The sequence below is a fragment of the Fukomys damarensis genome, unplaced genomic scaffold, assembly GCF_012274545.1.
Source record: "Fukomys damarensis isolate Sample0158 unplaced genomic scaffold, DMR_v1.0_HiC HiC_scaffold_7, whole genome shotgun sequence".
Taxonomy (NCBI): Eukaryota; Metazoa; Chordata; class Mammalia; order Rodentia; family Bathyergidae; genus Fukomys; species Fukomys damarensis.
Window position 1 is genome coordinate 27914420 of NW_022900919.1, and position 26094 is coordinate 27940513.

General features: G+C 44.0%; 1 protein-coding gene across 12 annotated transcripts in view; it reads right to left on the reverse strand.

Moving 5' to 3' along the window:
• Nucleotides 1-26094, reverse strand: part of Cfap61 (cilia and flagella associated protein 61) — a 229134-nt gene that overhangs the window by 118747 nt on the left and 84293 nt on the right. For 10 of the 12 annotated variants that reach the window (XR_782193.3, XR_782192.3, XM_010634190.3 and 7 more), the window contains 4 exons: nucleotides 17765-17891; nucleotides 14737-14814; nucleotides 11810-12016; nucleotides 8059-8208 (listed from right to left, as the gene is read on the reverse strand). Coding sequence is in view for 10 of the 12 variants with exons in the window: in XM_010634190.3 (XP_010632492.2) it covers nucleotides 8059-8208; nucleotides 11810-12016; nucleotides 14737-14814; nucleotides 17765-17891 (562 nt within the window). In the remaining 2 variants the exon portion in view is untranslated. The remainder of the gene's footprint in view (nucleotides 1-8058; nucleotides 8209-11809; nucleotides 12017-14736; nucleotides 14815-17764; nucleotides 17892-26094) is intronic. The other 2 variants (XM_010634189.3, XM_019208934.2) reach the window with 2 other exon arrangements.

Consider the following 26094-nt stretch of genomic DNA (forward strand, 5'->3'; position numbering starts at 1 on the left):
TGTGTGTGTGTGTGTGTGTGTGTGTGTGTGTGTGTGTGTGTGTGTGTGTGTCTTACTGGGGATTGAACCCAGGCTCGCACTAACTCCATCTCTAGACCATATTTTATTTTTTATTTTGAAACAGGGTCTTGCTAAGTCAGTAAATTGCCCACCCTGAGGTCAAACTTGCTATCCTCCTGCCTCAGCCTTCCAGAGTGCTGGAATTACAAGTGTTCACTACCACAGCACACTAGAAAAAGAATCCTAATTCTTAAGATCCACTCTATCCTCTTGGTTGCAGCACAGGTGTCTATATGGGTCCTTCTTCGAGGGTACACAAGACCCCGGAATCAGAGCTAAAGAACAGCCCTGCCTGCATAAGCGCATGCTGGGAACAGCCCCAGGGCTGGGGACCCTTGAACACACTCTAAACACAACTTTTGTTCCTCCCTGCCCTGGCAGGAGGAAGAGGAAGAAAACAACAAGCTGAAAAATAAATAAAAGTAAATGCCAAGCAAGCAGAAGGGCAGGGTGAAGAGTGTTTCTGTGGTGATGCAACATGAAAGGGGGCATTCTATGGAGTTAGAATCATGTGCTGTGATTTGCAGTAACCCCTGCAATTTTATCTAAATTGACCAGGACAGTCACAGGTGGCCCACTTCTGGCTAGGCATGGGAGAAAACCCAGCCACATGGAATATATTCAGAGGGCACAGGGAGACAGGAACTAAGTGACTTTGTGACTGTTCCCAAGTGCTGCTGGCTTGCTCCTTACTACCTTCCCTAACCTCACCTGATCTCAGCTTCTCCCTGTGCAAAGTGGAGAAAATGACGCACACTTGTGTAAGGTCAGCACAGGATGATCCTCGAATGCTTCCAATGTGGAGCCTGGCGAAGACGGAGGAAGTGGCATCCTGTCACCGCGGGTGGGGGATGGCAAGGCAGTGGAAAACAGCATAGCCACTTCCAGATACACCCGCTGTGCAGGGGCACGGTCTCACAGTTAAGGGACAGGTATGTCTCAGAGCACCGTGGGCCGGTGTTTACTCATACACATGAGCTCTATTCTTCCCACTGAAAATCATTCAGATGTAAAAGTGCCAAAATGTTAACAAAGGTAATGTAAGGCCTAGACCAAAGAATTGAAGGTGTGCCTGAGTCTGTGCCTTTTACCTTACAGTGTCTACCCTGAACACTCACTGCTTTTGTCCTGAGGTACTCGTTTTCAATCAAGTGGAATAGATGTCACCTCCCTAAGGCAGCATCTGTAGCTCTCATTATTGTCTTCATTTTGTGTCCCCAGCTACTTTGAGACACACAGAGCAGTCTCTAGAGGCAGTGGCCTTCTTCCCTCCCCAAAAGAGGGTTGTGAAGAAGCCACTTAGCTCTGAGAGATGCTGGTCCCACTGCCAGGGAGTTTATTTCAAGGGTCTTGGCCAACAGGCCTGTTCAGGCAGCTTCTAGGCTTCAGGCCACTCTGGCAGGTGTCACCGGGCTCCACACCTAGGAAGGCCTAGAGAACTGTCTCTTTCTGCTGGGAGACCCACTGCTCTCCCTAAGTGCAGTGGCACTAAAAAAGGGAACTGAAACCAAAGCCATGCTGGTGGCTGGAAAAATCCAAACTGAGCCCCTCTGGCTCCTATGTTGGGTTGGGCACCTTCTCTGCTGCCAGACTCTCCATAGGAGAGGACCAGGTGCAGAAGGAAAGACTGCCTTCTAGAAGCCTCTCTGCCTTTGATGATCTAACCCTTTCATCAGCAGTGAGGTCTTCTGCATGCTTGGGAAGCTCTGGGGGTAGCTGGAAGCTCCATCTGTGCTCCCTAGAAGGAAGCCAGGTCTGAACTAAGGCTGAGAGAGTGAGTTAGGGCCAGATGACCCACTGAACAGTCCAGCAGGGTCTCAAAATACTGAACAGAAAGTTACCACGTGATCCATCACCCGCCATGTCCATCTGAGAGACAGGGAACACAGCTACACCACTGTGGGTGAGCATTCGCAGCAGAATTATTCACAGTAACCAAACACCAGAACTGGTGAGGGGATGAGCAATAAGTGCTATTGTTCAGGTAACAGAATATTCAGCAATAGAAAGAAATAAAGTAGCTAGGCACGGTGACACATGCCTGTCATCACAGCGCTCTGGGAGGCTGAGGAAGGAAGGTCACAGATTCAAGCCTAGCCTTGTCAACTTAGCAAGACTCTGTCTCAAAATGAAAAATAAGTTAAAAAGATGGATAGATAGATAGAAGAAAAAAGAAGAAGTACAGATATCTGTCCTACTATGGATAAACTTTGAGAACATGGTAAGTGAAAGAACCCAGTATGTGTTATAAGCATTCAGAATAGGGAAATCCTTAGACACAGAAAGCAGATTCATGGTTGCCCAAGGCTGGGGGACCAGAGCTGGGGAGACAAGGAGTGATTATCGCTAATGGGCACAGGTTTCTTTTCTGGGTGACAAAAATGCTCCAAAATTAGTGGTGATGGTGGCACAACTCCGTGAGTGAACTAAAACCCATTATTTTAGTTGTTCCATTTCTTTGGAGAACTCCAAGGTGCACATAGATTTACATCACAGTGGAGCTGAAAGTAGGGGGCTGTCTTGCAGCGTCTCCTCCAGGAAAGGGGTTGACTGTGACATGTGACAATACTGACACATGCAGTCACTTTCCACAGTCTCTTTTCTTATCCCTCCCTAGAGGCTTCATCTCCCACCTGTCACAGCCCATCTCCAGCGACATCCAGGGCTTATGGTGATGTCACCAGCTCATTTCCTGATCACTCCCTCCAGCCCCACCAGCCTTCAGTCACTTTGGTGCTGGGCACTGTTGTGAGGCTGTCTCAGAACTGAACCTGGATAGGTTAATAATGCAACCTCCATAGGAATCCGAGTTTCCTTCCTCTTTTCTTAGCAGCTGCCACCATGATGCTGAAAGGTTCATAACACACAGCCTGCTGCAGATACATCAGAAAGAGAGCTGTAATCTAGACCGTCTGGATTTGTGAATATCCAAAGCTGGACCAGTCCCCCTTCCTGGACCCAGATGTCTACTCCTCCCTGGCTGAGCCCAGATCAAACCACTCTGCCCTGGGGAAAGTTAACAACCTGTGGTTAAGGTTAAATTTTGGTTCAGGAGTTGGTGTCAAAGATCTGGGAGATTCAAAAAAGCCCACATGAATGAATCCATCTTCCTTTCCAGTGGAATGGTTTCCTATAATGAGTTATAACATTGACTCATAACATTGGTACTTTAGTTTTTGGATAAGAAAGTCTGTATGTAGTGGACAATTCTTGGAAAGCCATTAGTGAGATCGTGACACAAAGTAGGAACCACATTAATGTCTCTGCAGTTTTCTAAGAGTGAGGAATTATACTAACAAGAATAAACTATTGGTTTGTTAGTCATTCTGATATACACTATATGTTATATATTAAACTAGAGAGTGTTCAGAGAATTAGAAAGATGACCATAGAACTTGTATTGTTGGAAGAAAATGAAGCCTGTGAAGGAATTTATGCAAAGTTTTTGAGAATCTCAGAGAAAAGGCCTCACTCTAAACAGAAGGAAATACATTTCCCACCAGTAGTATAAAGATTAGGAGCTGGCTGAGAAGTGACTTACAAAAGCAAACTTGATGCATGGTGGTGATTTAAAGTGTATGAATTTCAAGAAGCTATGGCCATGGTCACATTAATAATGGTTAATGCTTATATAATGCTGAAAAAGCATAGCTTTGCATTTTTAGAGACCTCTCCCCAGGAGATGCTAAAGAGTTGATTTCAAAAAGACTCCTGCTAAAAATATAACCAAGGGAAGTCTGACTACTGACAGTGAAAGTTACCCAGTTTAAGGAAGGGGCCGGGAAACAATTAAGCTGGGGAAAATCTAGCATGTGCCAGAGAATAATGCGATTTCCTAGGGCAGCAGATGCCAGAGGGAAACAGTACCCAGGAACAGTCCATCAGATGGTAATTATAGCCAGCCTTGGTAAGAACAGCAGCGGAAAAGGGGCAATGTGAAGGGAACTGAATGCCAGCAAGTGGCATCTTCGGAGAGAGCCCATACTAGGGAAGTGTGGGCTAGCATGGAGCTGGAGAGGGAGTCCACTCTGCTTTTAGAGGGACACGGGGGAGATGTGGAGAAACCAAGTGTAAATGGAAACCAAATGGAATCCAAACGGAGATGTCCCTCCCGCAAAATTCATCAGTCCAGATTTCAGTAGACCGGCATTAATAACCAGGAAAAGGAAAACAGCAGGGTTGATCACTCTGAAAAGATAGAAGAAAGAGAGAGGGGAGGCAGGGAGAAAGGGAGGGAGAAAGACCGGGAGGGTGAGGAAGGGAGAGGGGTGGGATGGTGGGGGGAGAGACCACATCAGAGAGATTTCCCACCATAATTCCACAGACACTACAACCAAGAGGAAGAACCAAAGTGGCTATAGGGAACTTTAATAATGAAGCAAAGGGAGGGCTGTTTAAATTTGAAGCAGGTTTTTTTGGAATTTTATATCACAAATAATAGTTATTTAATCACCTGCTCCTAGAAAAGAAGCGGTACCCGGGACATAAATCATACACATTTTCTCTCCCCACAAATTCTATAGAGATGGGTCCTATCAACTGGGGCCACTTCCCAGGAGTCCAGGCCCCACTCCCTGGGGACAGCACAAGACCCTGGGAACCATGAAACTAGACAGGCAGCTCTTCACGAGCAGGATGGTGTCGCAGACATCCCTGAGCTCCTCTGGAGTAGGCAGGAAAGAAAACATACCTGTGCACAGAACCACCCCCACGTAATCAGCATGGCTGCACAATTAAACCAGCCAAATTCTGAGTGTCTATCTGATCATCGTACCCATGCAGGTGAGCCAGGATGATTCACTGGATAAAAAGTTTCCATGGCAATAACTCTCAGAATATAAACACACAGGCCAAGATGGCTCATTTGAGAATCTCCCAGGCCTACCACGTGGATTATGGTCTTGATCAGGAAAAGCTCCCTCTCTCATCCATGAAGCTCATCCCCTGGGTGACCATGGAGATATTATTATGACTCTTTGGGGCTGACTTCGGTAAGCTAGGGTGCAGATCATTTGTGTTTTCTGGGTTCTTTCTTATGACCTGCAATGGTGTGGGCTGTCAATTAAAGAAAGATAAGGGGAAGGTAAGTGACAAGGACACCTACCATCCAGAGGAGGCATAAGTGAGGAGGGCCCTGGGGCGGGAGGGGGCATGCTGCCTGCCAAGCAGTGATGAATTTCAATCGCCACTGCCTTGTGCCAGATTTAAATTGGCAACCCACTGAGATGAAACACTTTCCATCCCATTACTCTCTCCTGGAGGGAGTCGTTCCCTTGAAGATTGGCTTCCTAGGTGAAGGCGAGGGATGCGCGTTCATCTGAAGATACTTTAAATAGGATAAAAGGTACCAAAGGCATGTGGCCAGAGAGAGGCAACATGGGTCGGGGGTGGGGGCACAGAGGGTACCATGGAAAGTCTGGTGCTTGGGGTGGGAAGGGTGCGGAGCTTAAAGGGCAAAGGGATACGGTTAGGAACACACCAGCTCCAGCTTACTGTGCACGGCTATGCTATGCAGAGAACACAGTGCACGCAGGGCCATTTCTCCTTCAAGAAGGAGGGAAAATCTACTTGGCTCAGTTTGTGAGATATTTACCCCAAAATGTTAAAGCCATCCAAAATGGTAAAAAGTAAAAATAGTTGTAAATAATGCAATTTTGCATTTTAACTTCTGAACATTAAGACTCATTCCCATCTGGATTATGGTGTTATAATCTTTGACAAAATTGTTATTATTATTCTTTTTGGAGTGCTGGGGTTTGAACCCAGGCCCTTGTGAATGCTAGGCAAGTGCTCTGTCACTGCGCTACATTCCCTCCACCTACTGAATTTCATCTTTAGTAAAAACCTTATTTCAAGATTGAGTACAATACATAGCAGTAAAAGAGCTTCTTAAAAAGTTAGAATTCACCAGCACAATGAACAGAACTGTGTGGGGAAGGCAGAGGGTAACACGTCAGCACTATTATTTTCTCACCTGTCCCCTGTTTCTGGGACCCCAAATTTAAGCCATCCATCTGTGCTATGTCTTAAAATATGCCAAGGTGTCAGAGGAAGAGGTACAGAGCACAGCATACTAGGAAGACCAGGGTAAAAGTTATCAAATGTAAGTAATGACTTTTCAAATCATATCAATTTGGGAAGTAATGAGGGACCATTTCTAATGAAAAAAAGTTTTCTCTGGCTTCCTCCTATCTGGAGCTCCAGCTCACCCTAGAAAAGCCCAGCTCAGGAAATCCCAGGGGCAGCGGGAGAGGAGTGGGAAGAGCTCTTGTACCCTTAAGAAGCCCACCCCAGAGCTGGCTAAGGGCACCTGGGTCACCAGTGCCCAAGGCTTCTGCTAGCTTTGTTCACCTTTACCCGGATCTGACCCAGGAGCTGCCAAGCAGGGCACCTACCTGGTCAGTCCCTATTTTTCCTTCTCCCCGCCCCTTCTGGCACCAGCCTGACCCCATAGAAGTGCATTTCAGGACAAGTAGCATGGAGCTGCCCTCTGACGCCCCAGGGTGCTATCTTTACACCAAACTTGCAACTGAGGCCATATTCCCAAGTGGCATCTCCAGGATGGCCACCTGCAAACAGACCCCTGGTCCTCCAGGGGCTCACAGTGTTTCCTCCCTAGGGCAGAGCGAAACTTCCACCACCAGTGTGTCTGTGACCCAGGTATGTAGCGACAGGTGGAGGAGGAAGGGGGTGGAGGACAGAAGGCCTAAGAGGAGAGGCATCACTGCTCCCGGGAGTTGAGGACATAGGCACTTCAGTGCCACTCTGGGTGACTCTGGGCCAGGTCTGAGTGCTAACTCGAATTGGTCTGTGAGGATCTCAGTCCAGAGATCAAGAGGTTTCATAGCAGTTTGACAGTGATTCTATGTCTTGGAAACCTAATAATAAAATAACTGGACTTGAATTCCTGTCTGTCCTGACCTTTTAATCGAATTTTACCAGGAGTTTACTTTTTACAAAACTATGACAATGGATTAAAATAAAAATAGAAAAGGTCCCTCATCACAGAAAGACTGAGAAACACTGCTTTATATGATTCTCACTACCTCAGCATCTGTGCTTTTGTATCCCAGAATATAAAGTTAGGATAAGAAAGAATTTCAATTTGCTTCTGTCTCTATTTAAATATAAATTTACACCTTAGCAGAAGAGAAATACAGATTGATGTTTTATTTCCCTAAGCTCCCTTTATTTTCTCTGAGCACCAGCCTGGAGGCTATGAGGGATAAGTCCTTGGCTCAGGACTCAGGGTGCTCAAACTTTCACTTTCTTTTTCCTCTCTCATAAGAACAAAACACAGCTCCAACAGGGATTTTTGTTAACTTATTTGAATGGCTACCCACACTAACAGGACCAAACCATGCATCAGCACACTTGACCTGGTTTATTTTCCATTGAAGTTTTGAGCACACATGTCTATTTTCATTGAAACGACATCAAGGTGCTCTTCCAGTCCCTCTCCCTGCTTTGGTCACAACAGGATGTGGAGCCTTTCATTTTTAGGTCAAAAACTCTTACCACCCCAGGGCACCACATAGGATCCTATTTGTCACCCAGAGTCCCCTGAGAGGAGTTAAAAACCAGTTTAAAGGCAAACATAGGAGTGAGACAGTAGCTCTATTGTCCTGACAGCAGAAGGCCACTTACTGCTTTAGAAACAAACTGTACACTCAAAGGGGGACTGCCTTTGAGGGAGGGGAAAGAAAGTGGAAACCCATGGGAGGGTGACCCTAGGCCATTTGTCCTGGGCCACAGCTGCCCGTGGGTGCCCCTGCTGTGTGGCCCTGCAGGATCGCGTGGCTACTGTGTGGGGTGGCAGTGAAACAGCCTCTTGAGGGAAGGGCTGCAGAAACCTGGGGCGCCGCCTGTAAGGGTATGAGCGCCAGCTTCCCTGTAATTAAGAAGCAGCCTGCTCCTAGGAAGACTCTGCTGCCACCCCATCTGCCAAGCCCGCAGGAGCTGGCACCGCGCCGCCCTGCCTGCCGCCCCACTACCCACCACGTCCTTGGAGACCGCCTTTGATGGAGCGTTGATGCCAAGCTTTTCCAGAGGATAGACAATCTGTCGTCGTGGTCGCACGGGAACCAAGTAATGAAGGGCAGATGTCAGGGAGTGGGCGTAGGGGCTCTGGAGCTGAAAGACAGCAATCTATATTTTAGAGGAGAGAATGTCAGAAAGGCGCAGCGCAGATGTCTGCATGCAGCTTTACAAATACAGAGCTCTCCATGCGGCCAAGTCAGAGGGGGAGACATCAGCAAATAAACAAACATACTCTTCGAGCAGAGGAATGAATTGTAGATAATGCCTGACACTAATGAAGATAATTACGAGAGTAATTACATTACTATCTCTGTGGGAATGACAGATAAACAAGTGGTTTGGTTTATGGGATTTCTCAGTACAAGTATCTTCCCCAGGAGGATATTCTTCTCCACGGTGATCATGAATCAGCTTGATTTGACCCCGTTAAGCTGTGTTATCTGTGTCCTGTTAACCTTTGTGTGAGTGGCACAAGCTGCTTTTGGAAGGTATGGGGTGAACGATGCCATCGAAGGGGCGAGTTAGCGTGGGTGTAGACTTCAACTAGACCTTTGTCGATAAAGTAAATGTTTAAGAACAAAAGGATCAAACTGGAAAGTGGGTGTGAGTGTGGGGAAAGCAGATAATATTTTGGCTGTAAATTATAGCTGGGTTTATGTTAGTTGAAATGAACTGTGGTAAGTCATGTTTTAGGAGAATGCTTTGAATATTAATTGTATCTAGTTTTGAATACTTCCCAGAGAAAGTTAAGAGTAGTGACTTTTGTTTCTGACACTAAAGAAATTCTACTTTTGGGCTAGGGATTTAGCTCAGTGGTTCTGGCACCTGCCTCACAAGCGTGAGGACCCAAATTTGATCCCTGGTACCAAAAAAATAAAGAAATTCTACTTTTGATGAAACCAAAACTCAGGACATGGTACCATTTAAACCCGAAGAGCTAAACTGTGTAACGAAAACTTCTAATGCTGTATCTATTGAATTTAAGCCAGAAAGCTTAATGAAATGAAAGTAAAGCTGCACTGGAGAGGTACCTTAATAATTAAGACGAGTTACATATTTAACTGCTCTCCTAAAAAGAGCCTGGACATTTCTAAGACCTTCTAAAAGGGTTTCTAAAGACCTTTACCATAGAACCCTATAGTTAGACTCCACAAACTGAAGAGCAAGACCCAGGAATCTGCTATTATGCCCATGAATGCCTGTCAGCACATCCTTGCAGGGGTAGTGGAGGGTACTGCCCCCATAATTCAAGCCGGAAAGCCCAATTTTGCTGCAGTCAGGTACAGATTTACAACAGAAGTAGGAAATTCTTACCCAAATTGTTTGAAACTGCTTACACTTGGGTTATGTGTGTGTGCGTGCGTGTGTGTGCATGCACACACTACAAGTACAGATGGAGAGAAATGTTTCTAAAGCCTCTATCTAATAGTGTGCAATGCACTCCTAATTTTATAGCACTGTGGTAAATAGATAAACTTTTAGTGAAATGCCCAAGATATTCTTTCCAGTATGGATGTGACAGAATTTCTCCAACCCAGCACACCCTGGTTACATCATGAATAAAAAATAAGGATTTCTGGGCCAGGGATTTAGCTCAGTGGTGCTGCCACCTGCCTCGCAAGCACAAGGTCCTGAGTTCGATCCCCGGCACTACCAACAACAACCAAAAAACTAAGGATTTCATGTCACACTCTGAAGGTCACATAGTTGGCATCTGGCCAAGTGTAAAGTTAAAGAAAATTTTACAGAAGCAGAGTTTTCCAGCAAAATTCTGACCTTCCCATCTTATTAAGTTCAAATCCAGGGCACTTGCATTGTTGTTAGCTACATTTTGATATGGAAAACATCACTAGAGCAGAGTCTACATTTCACTAAAAGTATTACCTGTGTTTTTCTTCTCTCTTCTCCATACCCTATACTGGTCCCAAAGATTTTGCTCAGTAGGATGCACTGGCTTAATTACTGTTGTGTGCTGTCCTAAGACACTTTGGCTTATTTAATAAATAGTTTGATAAATAAGGTTATTTAAAAATCTGCTAAGCTCCCTGTGGTACTCAGAGGAAATGTGACAACATCGAGGACCCCAGGCCCTGAGGCCCTCAGGGCCTGAGCCAGACTCAGATGGTGCAGTGCTATGGAGTCTAGAGGCTGCAGCCCTCACCCCAAATCCCCATCAGGCTGAGGACATGGCTGTCAGGCACTGGGCAGCATGCAGGGAACAGCTGCACAGAAGCCCAGCACCAATGGGGACCTGCCTGCTGGACCACTGGGACATGGGGCAGGTGTGTGTGTATGCGAGTGTCTGTGTATGTATGTGAGTGTGTGCATGTGTATGCAAAGCTTCCAGACGCTGAGAACTCAACACTGAACAAGGCAGACACTCTGATGTGCATAGTGGTTGCATAAGTTTACATCCCACCAATGATGCAGAAGTTTTCTTTTTCCCTGCAGTGTGGAGATTCCTCAAAACACTAAAACTAGAAATTCCATTCAACCCAGCTATTCTTCACCTAGGTATCTTCCCCAAAGACTTAAAGACATCATATTACCATGATCCATGCATATCCATGTTTACAGTGGCACAATTCATAGTCGGTAAATCTTGGAAGCAGCCGATGTGCCCATCAGAAGATGAGTGCATAAAGAAAATGTGGTGTTTCTGCACAATGGAGCACTACACTGCCATAAAGAATGACAACCTTGGTCACTTGTAGAAAAACAGATGTACTTTCCGACCATAATGTTACGTGAAATAAATCAGATACACAAGCTTAAATACAGCATGGTTTCTCTTATATGAGAAACCCAAAGTACAAATAAAGTAAAGAGCAAAATAAAAGATAGTAGAAAACAGGTAGATAAACCTTTTACAAATAGGAAGAGAAACAAGAGATGGAGAGGAGGGGAGAAGGACATAAAGAGAATTAAGATATGTTATGTACACATACCAACTCTCTACGATGAATCATCACGTACTGCAAATGGGTTAGAGTTTTTAAAAGCAGAGAAAGACCTCGGCCTTCAGGGTATAGTGTGTCCTGTCAGCCATCGAAAGGGCTATGAAGAGCTGTGAAGCAGATCTCGAGGATGGGGAGGCTGAGACCCTGCTTTCTGTGTGCACAAACACATGATATGCACCACATCTGTGGTGGTTATAATAGTGTGAATGCCTTGTGGCGTTTCCTGTGCGTTCACTGTCTAGGGCCGACGCCAGGATCCTGTGTCTCCACTGTTACCCACTACTTTCACAGAGATGATGACACATCTCATCTGGAGTGCTGCAACCGTATGGAATCTGATAGGACAGAACTGATTTCTCCCATTCTTCCATTGCCACTGTGCTCTCTGCTTGGAGAAACACCATAGGACCGCAGCAACATTGCCCCAATGGGCCAGAAAAAAACATTCCATCTCTAGACCTCTTGCAACATCTGTGCATGGTTTTCAGTCTCTGTTTTGTCAATACAGGGAAGCCAATAAATTATTCTACTAGTTACACCGCCCTTGTGATTGTGCAGGAACCCAAAGCCTTCTGGACTTTCACTGTTATGTAAGAAAAGGACCAAGCTCAACAAAGCCATGGGGAATTGAGACACAAGATATAATCATACCCTGTCCAGGGAGGCACGAACAGGTGCAGAGTGGCTGCAGCAGAGCACCCTGGGCACCCTACACACCCTGCCTGCGGGCAGTGGGCCAGCGCTCTTACCTTGCCCTCCCGGGGCTGTGGGTACACAGGGTAGTAGAGACAGGTCTTGGAGCCCAGGCGAAGGAGCTCCTTCAGGAAGAACTTTGTGTAATGCCGGAAAGCAGGGTTCAGGGCAAAGTGGTGTAGACGCCCATGCTCGTCCCGCTGGTGGTGGCTGAAGTAGATGAAGTCCTCGATGTTGTAGTGGGAGCGTATGTACTCTATGTCCTGCAGAGGTGGGGAAGGGTGTTGGAAAGCAACTCCAGGCATGTGGTGATAAATAACCAGGAAAATGACTTTACACCTGGGCCTGGTGAAGCACACCTGTAATCCCAACACTCAGGGAGGTTGAGGCAGCAGGATTGCAAGCTCAAGCCCAGCCTGAGTGAACTAGCAAGACCTTGTCTCAAAGTAAACGTAATCTAAAAAAGGACACTGCGTTCAGTCTTCAGTAACACACACACACACACACACACACAATTACCTTAGATACAACAGTAGAAAGGTATTTTTCTAGAAATTATGTTTCCTGAAAGTTGCTGGCTCTGAAGACTGGTCTTGCAGCATGGCTGCATAACTCTGGAATCTGTTTCTCTCCCTGTGGCTGCTATCAGTGTAGAGACCTTCTGTCAGACAGCAGCCCCTCACCAGGCCAGACATGAGCGGGTCCACACAGGTGAGCGAGCCCCTGGGGACCCAAGAGGGGCAGCAGAGCACCTGGCATCCCCTGCTGGGGTGCCGCTCACCTGGCAAGATGAGAATGTACCAGCTCAGTCACACACATGGACTGGAATGTGTGGCTAGGCCATGATGCCAGGCCCCACCGACCCACTCCTTGAACTTCCTGTTCTCTAACTCAAGGGCCCACAGGTGTTTTTCTGTGCTGCGTCCTGGGCACCCTTTTTCCCACCCTTTGCCCACTGGAAGGAGTGGCCCAGCCCTTGCGTTGCCTTCCCATAGCACATGCTGTTGAAGGATGGGAGTGGGGCAGCAATCCAAAGGGAGTGGGGTACGGTGACCGCAGGCTTAATTCTGGACACATAGGCCTGCCTGACTCTGCCTTATCTTCTGGCACGCAGCAGTAACCCCACTTCAATAAACTTGAAGTGCAGGAGAAGTCAACTCCAAGGCAGATAGGAAAACACTAACTTAGATTGCCTATTGCTTTCCAAAGGACACCTTGCCACGGCCACGGCACCCAGTGGAGATGTCAGCCAGCTGTAGCATCCAGACCACAACATCTTCCTCCATCAAGGCTGCCATTGGCCAAGCCCAGAGGAAAGCCAAGGGCAAGGGCATCGTGATGCTACCCGTTCAGCCAGGCTCCAGAGCTGGACAGGGCCGAGCAGGGTGGAGAATAGGCCTGCATAGCACACAGAAAATCAGGCTGTGCTAGCTCATGTTCCACTCTTTAAGAAAATATCCAAGAAAAGAGGTCCATGGAGCTCACAATTCTGGAGGCTGAAAGTCCAAGGCTGGGTGGCCCCAAGGGTTTGTCTTCTTCAGGTGCCCCATGGCCTAGGCATCATGACACGAGCTTGTGTGAGAGGGAGAGATCACACAGCCAAGCAAGGGAAGGCCAGGGTCACTCTTTCTGTGACAATTCACTGTCATGAAAACCCACAAGGGCCCCCAAAACTACTCAATCCCTTCTCAGGACAGCAGCCTCAGGAACCTGCCAACCCCTCACTAGACTCCATCGCTCCTTACCATTGTTACAGTGGAGACACACTTCTACACAGGAACCTACGGGGACACACTTAAACCTATCTAAACCATAGTACTGGAAAGGGGAAATTAATCAGATACAGAGGTTAAATATTGCAGAAGGTGAAATTCTCTAACATGAGAAACCCAAAATACAAATAAGTTAATGAGCAAAATAAAAGAGATGGTAGGGAACAGGGAGGTAGATTCTGGAGCTGGGAGGGGATCTGGGTCGGGGGAGAGGAGGCAGCTGGGGAGGAAGAGTGTGATCAAGACACTAAAGTATAAACCCACTCCCCAAGATGAATGGAATGACAATGTATCACAAACCTACACTACTAAAAAGGAAAAAAGTAAAAGAAAAAATTTTTAAAGGACCCAAAGAGTTAAATAACAACACAAAGCCAAGTTCCTAGAAGGAAATCTCAATACTTTAATGCAAATTCTGCCTGAATTTTTCTACAAAATCCACACTGGCACCAATATATTCACAGGGTTTATGTGGAAGAGGACATATCCAAGGAAAATCAAGAAAGTTTAGAAAAAGAAGACATGAGTCAAGATTCCCCAGTCACTGTCAAAACCCATGTATGATAAGGCAGCATGCATCGACAGTCACACCCGGAGCATGGGACGCAGCTTACAGACAGACACGGGCGCATGGGCATTCGGCAAACCAAAGAGTAGCACTTTAAGCAGAAGGGCAAGTCAGACTGATGGGTAGTAAATGCTCAGGAATAATTGTGTGTTACAGAATATATAAAATGGCACTTGCACTTGACAGCGCCCCCCCACCCCATATACAGCACATAATGAAATGCAAGGATGAGTGCTAGGAATGATACATTACTACCGCAGTAATCCTTTGGAAACAACAGTGGATTTTTGTGATGGAATATTACTTGAAGAATTTTTCATGTATTCTTTTTTTTTTTTTTGGTACTGGGGATTGAACTCGGCTCCTTGCACTTGCAAGGCAGTCCCCCGAACCGCTGAGCTAAATCCCTGGCCCTCCATGTATTCTTTTTAATATTACAAATGTTTTGAACTGCAAAAAAAAAAAAGGGGGGGAAAAAGAAAAACCAAGGCTACAGAGTGGGGTGCAAATCCATAAGAATTATAGTCTTCAGATAAAGCAGATATTCACATTAAATAAATAAAAATAAAACTCCAAATGAGGCACTGTGTAGTAAGTCATAAGAGCCACTGTCAAGGAAATGAACAGCCGTTTTGAAATTTACCATTTCGTCTCTGATCACTGCAATGCCAACGACTTGTTCTGCCACTTCCGCCACAAATGCCTGCAGTGGTGCTCCACCCTGCAAAGACAAGCACCTGTTTTACAACCTTTGAGAATTGCAATTAGGGTCCCTGTGAACAGACAGAGGTGCATCCGTGACTGTGACCTTCTAACCGTCATGGTGCAATGACAACAGCACAATCAACACATAGGGCTGGGTGTTAAGATCCACATCCTCCCCTGTCCATTCACCTTCACCCCAACTCTCTAAGTATTGTGATTCTACCTATTTACAAGAAAACACAGCATAGGAGACTTGGTAACTTGAAAGATCTTCCACTCAGATGGCCTGAATCATGATTTGAGAATCCACCATCCTTAGCTCTACATCAGTGGCCCTCAAATCTATGATCTCAAGGCTGCTACACACTGAAGTCTCCAAAGAGCTTTGGTTTATGTGTGTAATTCTACCACTATCTTCTACATTGTAAGTAAAACAGAAAATTTTGACCTGATGAAATTTAAATTTATTGATAGAACAAAGTTTATACATTTTTAAATTTATTGATAAAAAAATTTAAAACTTGCTTATTTCAAGATAATGCATATTTAGCTTTATTTTAAATTAATAATACAGAGCACAGTAATATAACTAATGTATTTTTAATAAAATAACTATATTTTCCAAAACAAAAATACTGAAACAGTGACACTGTTTTCTGTTTTTACAAATTGAATGTCTGGCTTAATAGAAGACAGCTGGATTCTCGGATATGCAGTCAATCTGTTGCAATATGTTATTTTGGTTGAAATATATGTAAAAAAATTCTGTCTTCACAAAAATGTATAATTAGAAAAGGGAGATGTATTTAAAGAATCTTTCCACATAATTATAGATATTCTTCCTTGACAATCCACCAAAACTCAACAACTGGTAGTGTTTCAGAGGTTAGCCACATCTTAAAGCTGTATCGATGAATACTGTATACACTGCTGTATTAAAATGTGGCAGTCTATTTTGCATGTCAAATAACTTTTATTTATGCAGGCTTTGGTAACATCATACATTATTTCCCTGGAAAAATACTGTTTCACCAAATGTTGACCTATTCCATGACAAAACATCAAGCATCACTTTCATTGATATCACCACCCATCTTATCAGGAAGTTTTTCAAGTACTGGAAAGCTGGCTTGTCAAACTCCTAAGGGTAGATACTGCTTTCTCTAAATTCTTTTTGTTTGCTTGTTTGTTTTGGTGCTGGGGATTAAACTTGGGACCTTGAGCTTGTGAGGCAGGCGGCAGAACCACTGATCTAAATCCCCAGCCCTGCCTTCTCTAAATTCTATTTTTTTTTCCCTTGATTGGATTGTATCACAGGGGACAAATCTGTATGTTGTTTTCTTGGAGTGACGAGCTCATCTCATTCATTTTTAAGAAAATGTCTGTGAACTATCCAACTCCAAAACAATGTATTTTTTTCTCATGATTGTTCTTTTAGGTAAAAATGGTGTTCCAAGAGAATGGCAGCTGGTTCAGCACATGAAGCTCAAACAAGTGCAGCAGTGCTTGTCTTCCATCAGCCAACACAATTCCAGATGCAGCAGGAGAACACCTTGTGTACATTTCCCTCTGTCACACAGAGGGCTAAAGCATATGGATGCAAGGGTTGGGCTGAAGAGAGTTAATAATTTTACTCTTTCATCAAGAATATCATTTGGTGAAATTTGCTTTTCTTTTTAAAATTGAGATAATTAATTGTAGATTCACATGAAATTTCAAGAAAGAACACAGAAACCCCCTGCACACATTACACACTGCCCACATTGGTAAAGGTTTACAAAATGATAGTACAAGTAGAAAACTAACACTGATTCAAGTGTGTGAGTATGTGTGTGTGTGTGTGTGTGTGTCTATGTGTGTGTGTGTGTGTGTAACATTTTATGCAATTTCATCTTTTACGCAGGTTTGTGTAGCCACCACACCATGGTACTACACACTTCCAACCCCACAAAAATCGCTTTAAAACTACATGCACCTCCCTGCCTAGTGACATGTGATCTGTTCGTTTCTAAACTGTGCCACTTTAAGATGGCTTAGGAATGGGGTTGCCACTGTATAGCCCTTAAAGCTTGGCTCCACTCTCACTCAGCATAGTGCTGCAGATTCATGCGCAATGCTCCAAGGCCAAGGCTGTGTCCTGCGTGCAGTCAGTTACCTGAACATCCAGGCTGATGTGGGCCAAATCCTCATTGCCCTGGAACAGATACTCAGGGGTGCACCTGGTAGTCAGGGGATAGTGGCAGGCTTACTTCTGTGAGAAGCAGCCAACATGTTGTCCCAAGCAGCTGTACCCTTCTACGGTCCTAACGGCCACACAGAAGTGAGGCAGCTCCCCATATTCTTGTGGCAGTGACACAATACAGTGGCAAAGGAGTGCAATTTCTTACTCTTATTATGAAACAGTCTGGCCTCACACAGCCATTCAACATCCATGTCTCAGAGACTGAATATCCTAGGTCCCAGGCTCCTTAGACCACACATGGAGCATGCACACTTGAGCTTTTACTACCAGAGGGGCCAGGAGGAAAGCAGCAAAAGGGCCCAGGATAAACCAAAGAAAAGGCCCAAGAACGGTGTGGCCAGGCTCCTTTTCCCATGGGTAACTGGGGTCCCATGACCCTGAGCCTGGCACTGGGTACTGCTGGGCCAGGTACCAGACACCCATGGGTCCCAGTCTACCTTTCCATAACCATGGTCAAAGGCATTGTTCTGGGACTAGCATCCATTTCATTCTGTCACATTTGTCTATGTCAGATCCTAGAGTTGTAGGGTATCTCATCAACAGCCTCATCTCCTCGCCCCTTGGTTTCCTGTTTCTCTCTTCTGTGTTCCTCCTGTGACCCCGCCTTGCTGCTCCACCACATCCTCTTCTAACTGTGGCCTCAGGCAGGGATGAATCTGCACGGGGCCCAATGGTCCCACATGGTGAGAAAAAGGAGGCCACCGTGGTCACTCTGGCTACTTACAAGGTCTCTGCGGGCCTCATTGTACTGGGCCAAGTCCTCCAATATGCTTTTACTCAGCGTGAGGGAGCTCACCAGCTTTTCCACACCAGGAGTGTCTGTGCAATTGGCTAATCTTATATTAATGGACCTGGATGAGGAGATACATTTATTAGGTTAAAGTGCTAAAATGCATTTTGCTTCCTAAAATGGAGACCGGATTATAATACATCACACTTACATAGAATAATAACTGGCAAAGTACAATTATGTAGCACTGAGGTTTGATTAATTTTATAAAAGTAACTCATTTTACTCTAGAAAACCTAAAAAAAGAAAAATAAAAAATGCAAAGAACAAGGTAAAAATCACTGATAATGCTATGAACCAAAGATAACACAAAGTTACACTGTTTTTCAGTATTAAGGGCTGAACTCAGGGCCTTCCCACACACCTACATCCCCAGCCACTCCCATTTTTAATTTTTGAAAAAGGGCCACTTTAAGTCACTAAGTTGCCCAGTTTGGGCTAGAACTTGTGATTCTCCTGCCTCAGCCTCCCAGAATGCTGGAATTACAGATGTGCATTACCATATCTGACTGAACTTCACTTGAACTATATGCAATGTAAATGCATACAATTTTAAAAATTCATCCCCATGCTCTATTCATATTGGAGATCTACCTCATATGCTAAGTAGTCTCCCACACACCTTTAAAGACTATTCAGAAGCCCGCTGAACACAACTTGTGGGCTGCACACAAACTTGTGAATCTGATTTACTTCACTTATTACGGTCTCGAGGAGCATCCATTTTCCTACAAGTGCCTCAAGTTTATCCTTCTTTATGGCTGAGTAGTACTCCATTGTAAATGCCACATTTTCTTTATCCATTTATTTGTTGATGGTTATGTAGAACACTTCTAAGATTTGGGTATTATGAATTGTGCTTTAATTGAAAGAACTTGGTTTTTATATGTATACTTTGTACCAAAAATCTATCTCTAATAGATTAAATATGTATAAAAGAACTCAGTATGGGAGAAATAATCAGGAAAATAAAAAAAATATGTGCACACAATATCCTGTACATGTTGTTCATAATAGTGTTGGTCATCACTTCTTGGCCTCTTGGCTAAGATCAAGTGCATAATAGTGTTGGTCACAACAGCCCCCCCCCCAAGAAAATAACCCAAATGCCTATCAATGGGTAACACATAAAATGTGATACTACACACAATGGAATATTATTCAGCCATATATTATATAATTCTATTTATGGGAAATTTCCACAATAAGAATACTTACAGAGATAGAAAGACAGAGGCCAGGAGGAGAAGGGAATAAGAGTGATTGCTTAAGCAATAGGTTTAGGGAAGTCTTTGGGGTAATGAAAATGTATAGGGGCCAGCATGGTCATACAACATCATAAATCCAACACTTGCCACTGCTTTAAGTGGGTGAATTATACATGAATTACATCTCAGTATATATTTTATACACATATGCACACACATGCATATGCACATATTCAAAGAAAAGGAAAAGGAAGGGGAGTAGCAAGCAATAAACCAAAAAATGTATATAAATATCAGGTAAATTAGACCTTAAAATTGTATGGGAGAAAAAGTCTTTATTTGATAATACAGGTTAAAAATCCACTAGAAGATATAACAATATCAAATACTTAGGCATGTAACAACATAGCTTCAGGATAAAAGTCAATAGGGCCATGAGAAGAATTTGACTAATTCACTGTCCTCTTGATAGAGTTAAATACACATTGGTTGGAAACTGGTGACAGACAAAAGATTTAAAATATGTGGAAAATTCAAATATACTTCACCTAAAGGGCCATGCAGCCCCCAGTGAGACAGTGCTGATTATCCCAATGGCTGCCATGTTGTCCTCCTCCCGATACCTCTGCCCAATGGCCCTTCCAGTCTGTTCATGACAACCCCACCCTTCCAGGGGTTGAGGGTTCACCTCATCTTTTCCAGTGCCTCTCTTTCAGTCTGGCCACACAGGGATTTCCTCTCACTTTAAATTCATCAGACCCCACCCACTTCTCACAGCCTCCAGAGCCTGCCCTCACACCAGCTCCTTTAGCCTGGGTGTCACAATACCACCCTCAGGTGTCTCCATGTTTTGCCCTTGTCTACCCAAAAACCCATCCTCAACAGAGGTGCCACAGTGATGCTTATGGACCATTAGGTCACATCACAGGGCTCTTCCACACAAAGCCCAGGGGTGAAAGTGTTCTTAGCTGCTTTATGCCTATGACCCCTCTCAGAACATTTATAACTGCATAAAATAAAACACATGGGCCTACAATGTCTGAATGTAGTGAACTAAACATAATTTAGCAGTGGCTAGCAGCCATCCTTGATGCAATGATGAGAATAAGCAGAGAATGGTACTTGCAGATATCTGCGAAGTGATAGGAAAATACTCATGGTTTCCACTGAAGCAAAAGTGGCAGGTACAGTGGGTACTGCTATGACCTGGAGCTCACTTTGTAATGGAAGGAGATGCTGAATTTAATTAACACTTTGCAAATACAAAGATGTACATTTTCACCTGATTTCTACCCATGGACTGGGTTAAGACCCCAACTATCTTCCCCACTATGTCCCAAGTGAAAAATCAAAATTCTAGAGTAGCGAGGAAACTGAGAGCATGGCCTCCTCCCCTGTGCCCTTTGTCTAGTATCTCACCTTTCTCTGACTCATGTCTAAATCTTCAGCACCTTGCTTTCTCAAAAGGCTTCCCACATTACCAAGCTTTTCTTCAGAAATGTCTGCAATCTTTCCTGGAGTCCCTGCCCCCACCCCACATGTCCTGAGCCTTGTTCCCTCCCCTCAGCATCAAGTGTCTGCCCTTGTACCTAATGTGACTGGCTTTCAACTCTCCACAAGCTTCAAAGAAGTTGCATATAACCTTTTGCTATGGTCATGAATGGATGGCCTTCCTTTTGGTCCCATTGTGTGTAACCAGGAAGGAGAACACTCTACCTCTCTCCCCCTGCTCTCTAGATCACCTTACTCGACCTTCCTAGAAGCAAACATGCATAGAAAAAGCAGAGCAGTTGAGCCAGAGTTCAGCCATCATTCTAAAGTCACCTAGAGCCTGCAAGAGGTTAGCTGTGGTTCTCCTTATCTACCCCTGGTCACGGTCACCTGCCTAGGTTCTTTTCACTTTTGTAGGTGACCTCTCTCCCTTTCTCTCTGATGAATGTGTACACCTGAGCTTGTAAAAACTCAAGAAATGTCCCCTCTCTATGAAGAGATAAAGCCCTTGTCCACAGGTCCCTCTTTTGCAGCTTTGGCCACCTGTTTCCTGACAAGATGTTTTCTTTCTCTGTTTCTGGCTGAGTATAGCCTCAAAGGTCAGCATTTATAGTATTTAATCAGACTACACACATACATAATAAAATAGGAAATTGTGTAGGAAAGTAGAATGAAAAAAGACTTACCATTTAACTTTTCAACCTTAAATTAAATGGTTTCAAACATCTACAAATTTGTGTGTGTGTCCAGTCACTCAGCCCTGAAGAAAATGGGCATCTTTTAGAGGCCAATAAATGAAAACATCATGGTGGAAAGAGGGAGATAACCTGCACTTTTCTGATTCTGAAGGAATGGACTATGTGATAGAGTACTAAAAGAATTCTATAGGCACTGATATAGCCCATACCAAAAAACAAGTTAGCAAAAACACTAAACACACACACACACACACACACACACACACACACACAACAATCACCAAACAAAACATGAAGTTGCTCTTAGATTCTATTCAAAAGAGTCAGTGAAGAGCAGAAGGAGAAGATACTTGATATCACTAAACTCTCTGGAATAACATGGCTGGTATAGGCCTAACACATACTCAGTAAGCAGAACAGTTTTGCCAGGGGGACCAGAGGAGACCAGGCCTGAGAGAGTCACACATAGAAAATCAAATAAGACCAACACTCGAGGGAAGGAACTGTTTAAAGGCCAGCCACCTATGGACATTTTCATTTACCCAGCCGAGTTGACAATTGGTTTATGATCTAACTCAGTACTATTTAATTCTAGAATATAACTTCTAGCACAATACATATAGGCTGGGTGAATAAGTCTGGAATACATTACCCCAAATTAAAAATATCAAATTTTGGAGAAACACAGTTTGGAACGGCAGTGAGATGCAGTGAGAGGCCAGTTCACTCAACTGTGTCCTCCGCTGATGAGCAAACAAGAGGGTAAAGCCATGGGAATGCTAAGAATGGGCCATCCAGGAAGAACGAGCCTTGCTTTTTAATAATTAGTACATGTTAACATTTCTTGTGTGGAGTTGGTGGTGCACGACACGTTAATTCCTTTTTTCATCCCTTTTCCCTCCCCTTCCTCCTCTTGATCTCTTCCCATCTGAGAAAGATCTAGCTCCCTACTTCCTATTATCTATCTTTTATTTTGCTCTTCATTCATAATTTGGGATTCTCATGTAAGAGAAAACATGTGATATTTCAGCTTGTGTGTCTGATCTATTTCACTTAGCATTATGGTCTTAAGGTGCATCTCTTTTCCTACAAATGATTCAAGTTTATCTTTAGGGAAGAGTAGCACTTCATTGTATAAACCCCAAGTTTTCTTTATCCATTCATTTGTTGATAAAACTATAGGCCACTTCCAAAATGGAGCAAAGAATTAAATGTTAAAACAGAAACACATAACCTACTGGAAGATAAAATAGGTAAAACTCTTGAACAGAACCTGCGTTGCAAGGAAACAGTACTGAGGATCAATAAATGGGATCATATCAAATTAAAAAGCTTCTGCACAGCAAAGGAAACAATCAACAGAGCGAAAAGACAAACTACAGAACGGGGGAAAATGCCAGCTCTTCCTCAGACAGAAGGCTATTATCTAGAATATATAAAAAAAAACTAAAAAAAATTAGGCCTCCCCAAAATAAAAGACCCAATCAAAAAAATAAGCAAATGAAATGAATAGACACTTTACAGAAGTACAAAGAATGATCTCTTATAAACTCAACCACAGTAAGTTTGGAGACATCCGGGAGATGACTATGTGAGGTGACAGTGTTACAGAGGAAAGCATTTAGTTTATGCACACTTATGTGAATGTGAACACAATATCAGCAAATGTCAGCTCCAAGATGGAGTGGCCGCTAAGAGAAAAGGGGACCAGGGTGTGGGATTTGTTGACGGAAGAGATGACTATCACTAACACCCAAATGAATTATTTGTCCCAGTGCTTGCCAGCATAGCCAGAGGGCAGATGACAGACATGGGATGATTTCCCAAGGGAGGAAGAAGGAAATGAGGTGGGAGACCAGAACATGAAGTCATGAAATTTAAAGTAGCCAAACTTGTAGCAATTCATCCCAAATGCCAAGAGAAGTGAAGCAAAAAATAGAAGCACATGATATATTTTTAAAGTATGGTATAAAGAAAGCAGGCATTCAGGACCTGTGCCCTTGAGGTGGCACCTCTCTTAGGCTCTGCTCCAGGGGACCCCTCCTGTGCACCTGGGGGACAGCAGTGCCTTCCTGATCACTGCTATTCTTGTCACAGTGGCTGCACTGCTTACATAAGACATAGCTCATCTCTCTCCCATATCCCACATCTTTCTCCTCTAGCTAGAACGCTGGCTCAGGATGGGTCACCTGTGTTTCCCAGCACCTGTGATGGAAGTGGCACACAGGTGCAGTCAATGCTGTGTGCTTTACTGGATGAAACAGGGATTTTGCTGGGGGGCCCTGGGAAAGCAGGTGGCCCTCCGCCAGCACTGTGTCCCCCATAGTGCTGTGCAGCTGTCAGCCTGGGACACAGCATCATTTTGCCAGTGTGCTAGAAGCCACTTGAGGATGGAGTTGACATAGGAGAGGGCACAGCAGAAGACAGGACAGAAACAAAAGCCTTTAAGAAATAAACCTTGAAGTCCCACCTGCCTCTGGACCTCTGACTCCTATGGTAGAAACCATTTAGAGTTGGGCTTTTCTTCATTTTCAACTGAAAGTCTTCTTGTTTGTTTAAATTTTGAAATTTAAGATGGTTTTAGAAAAACACGATTTAAGGGGAGGATGTACAGAAAAAGAAAGAGCAAGTAAACAGAAGCAGGCAAGAGAAAGGAAAGCATTACTTGGTATAAATGGATTCATAAAGCTGTTATATGCATAAGTCTAGCTCGAGGGTGTACTGATACAATACAGAAGTAAATGACAGTACAAAAAGTCACTAGGTAATCAAAAGTTTAAAGCAAGCATGGTTTGTATGGTTATAGAAGATCTGTATTTGGAAGAGAGAAACACAATTCTTTTTTACCAAATACTATATTCATAAAAAGCAGAAACACCTGCAGAATTTCTTGAGCTGTAATGTGCACAAAAGTCAGTTTGTCTGTTAGCAAAGCAGATTCGTGGGCAGATTGAGATCCAGAAGGCCCGGGGGAGGGCCTGAGACTCTGTATTTTCAGTCCTTCTCAGTGGATGCTGCTGCTGTGATCCATGTGTCCTGCTTGCAGTAGAACCAAAGAGCATATGAAATGAGGACCTCTCCTTGAGTAAAGAGGAGGTGATCTTCGGGCAGGAAGCCGTGAGCAAAGGGGCAGGTGCTGCAAGATGCTGAGGTCTGCAGTGGCCCATGGTGCTGCCAGCCCACCCCAGATAGGCTTCTTCAACATGTGGGATCAGCCAACTCAGGGAGGCCTTAACAACTAAAAGCCAGTGTGAGTCCCCACAATATTATTGCCTCACCACAGGGCACTGACTCAGGAAAGGCGCTGGCTGCTGGACTTGGCCCCTCCTCCTCCCCCGGCTGAGACCCAAGCACCAGTGTAGGAGACTGACTATAATAAGAACATCTTGGCACTTTCAGAGAATACAGAGGACACCAGGGCAAGACAGGGAGGGCCCTGTGGAGGTGGTGCCACCTTCTAGTCACTGATGCGAGGGGCCCATTACGGGGTCAAATGGTCTCTTCTGAGGTTACTCCATTCTCATATTTCTGAACTTCATTATGTGCACTGTGGGATGCCTCCAAATTCATCTGATACCGCAATCAGGTTTTAAAAATATAAACATCTCCATCTAGGCGTGGTGGCACATGCCTGTAATCCCAACACTAGGGAGGCTGAGGCAGGAGGATCGCTGTGAATTCGAGACCAGCCTGGTCTGCATAGTGTCAACTACATAGTGACAAAAAACATGTCTCAAAAAAACAAAAAATAAAATTAAAAAGTAAGTATATCCAGGACATGTGAGCATGAAGCTGTCCTTCTGCCACATCTTTGTAGGACCTTCTTCAGTTTGGCTGGACTCCTTTCTCTCAATCAACCAAGATCAGTCAGGAGTCTCAGCTTTAAGAGAGAGGAGGGCAGAAGGACACTATACCCCTCTCAGAGCTGGACAGAGAGCTGGACAATTCTGACAGGCAAAACTTCCATTTGTAATGATGCATGTTGGATTTCACAACATTGCTTGTTAGGCTAAGAATTTAGTGTCAAGAATTAAAGGAGCAACACATTCTTTTGTGTTGATGGCCCCACCCATGTCTGCAAAAGGGACATCTCTGCTAGGGACAGCCATGTGTTGTTTTTTTTTTCTTTTTATTGAGGTTATTGGTACAATCTAGGTATACAATACAATTACATTCATCATTGGGATTCTGTACCTTTACATAATAGGTCTTGATTCTCATTTTTCCCCTTATCCCTGCCCTCCCTCCACCCCTTCCTCCCCTTCCCATTTACAAACACTTTATTTCCATTTTTTCAGTTTCTCATATTTTTTTCCTCTCCCTTATTACCTTTCCCCCACCCTTCCCACCTTCCTTACACCTTTAGCCCTTTACTTCCTATTTCAGATTATTAATTGTCTCATTAGGATCCTGTATACTATTCTAGTTTTTCACACTAAAGAAAGTATTCGGTATTTCAGTTAAAGAAATCTCAGTATGAACATTAAAAATAGGGAATCCTAAAATAAAAAAAGGAAAGTAAAAGAGAAAAGGCAATGATGTAACATCAAAATAATCCTTAATTCTGGAGATGAAAATGGTCCCTGAACATATTTAAATTGCCTCTCGCTCTTATAGTCTTATTTTATTCTGTTTTCATTATTTAGAGAATACTTTATTAGTTTCTGTAATCAAACCCACGTAGATTTGACCTTACATATTTAGTACGATGTGTTATCCCTGTACACATGGAAAAAAATAAATAAACATTTCTAGACCAATATGGTTGTCCATTTCTGTACAATGCCAACTCAACACAGTAAATTGGGATGACTTTTTCCAAAGTTGGCAGCACCGTTAAAGTTTCCTAAAAAATTCAATTTATACA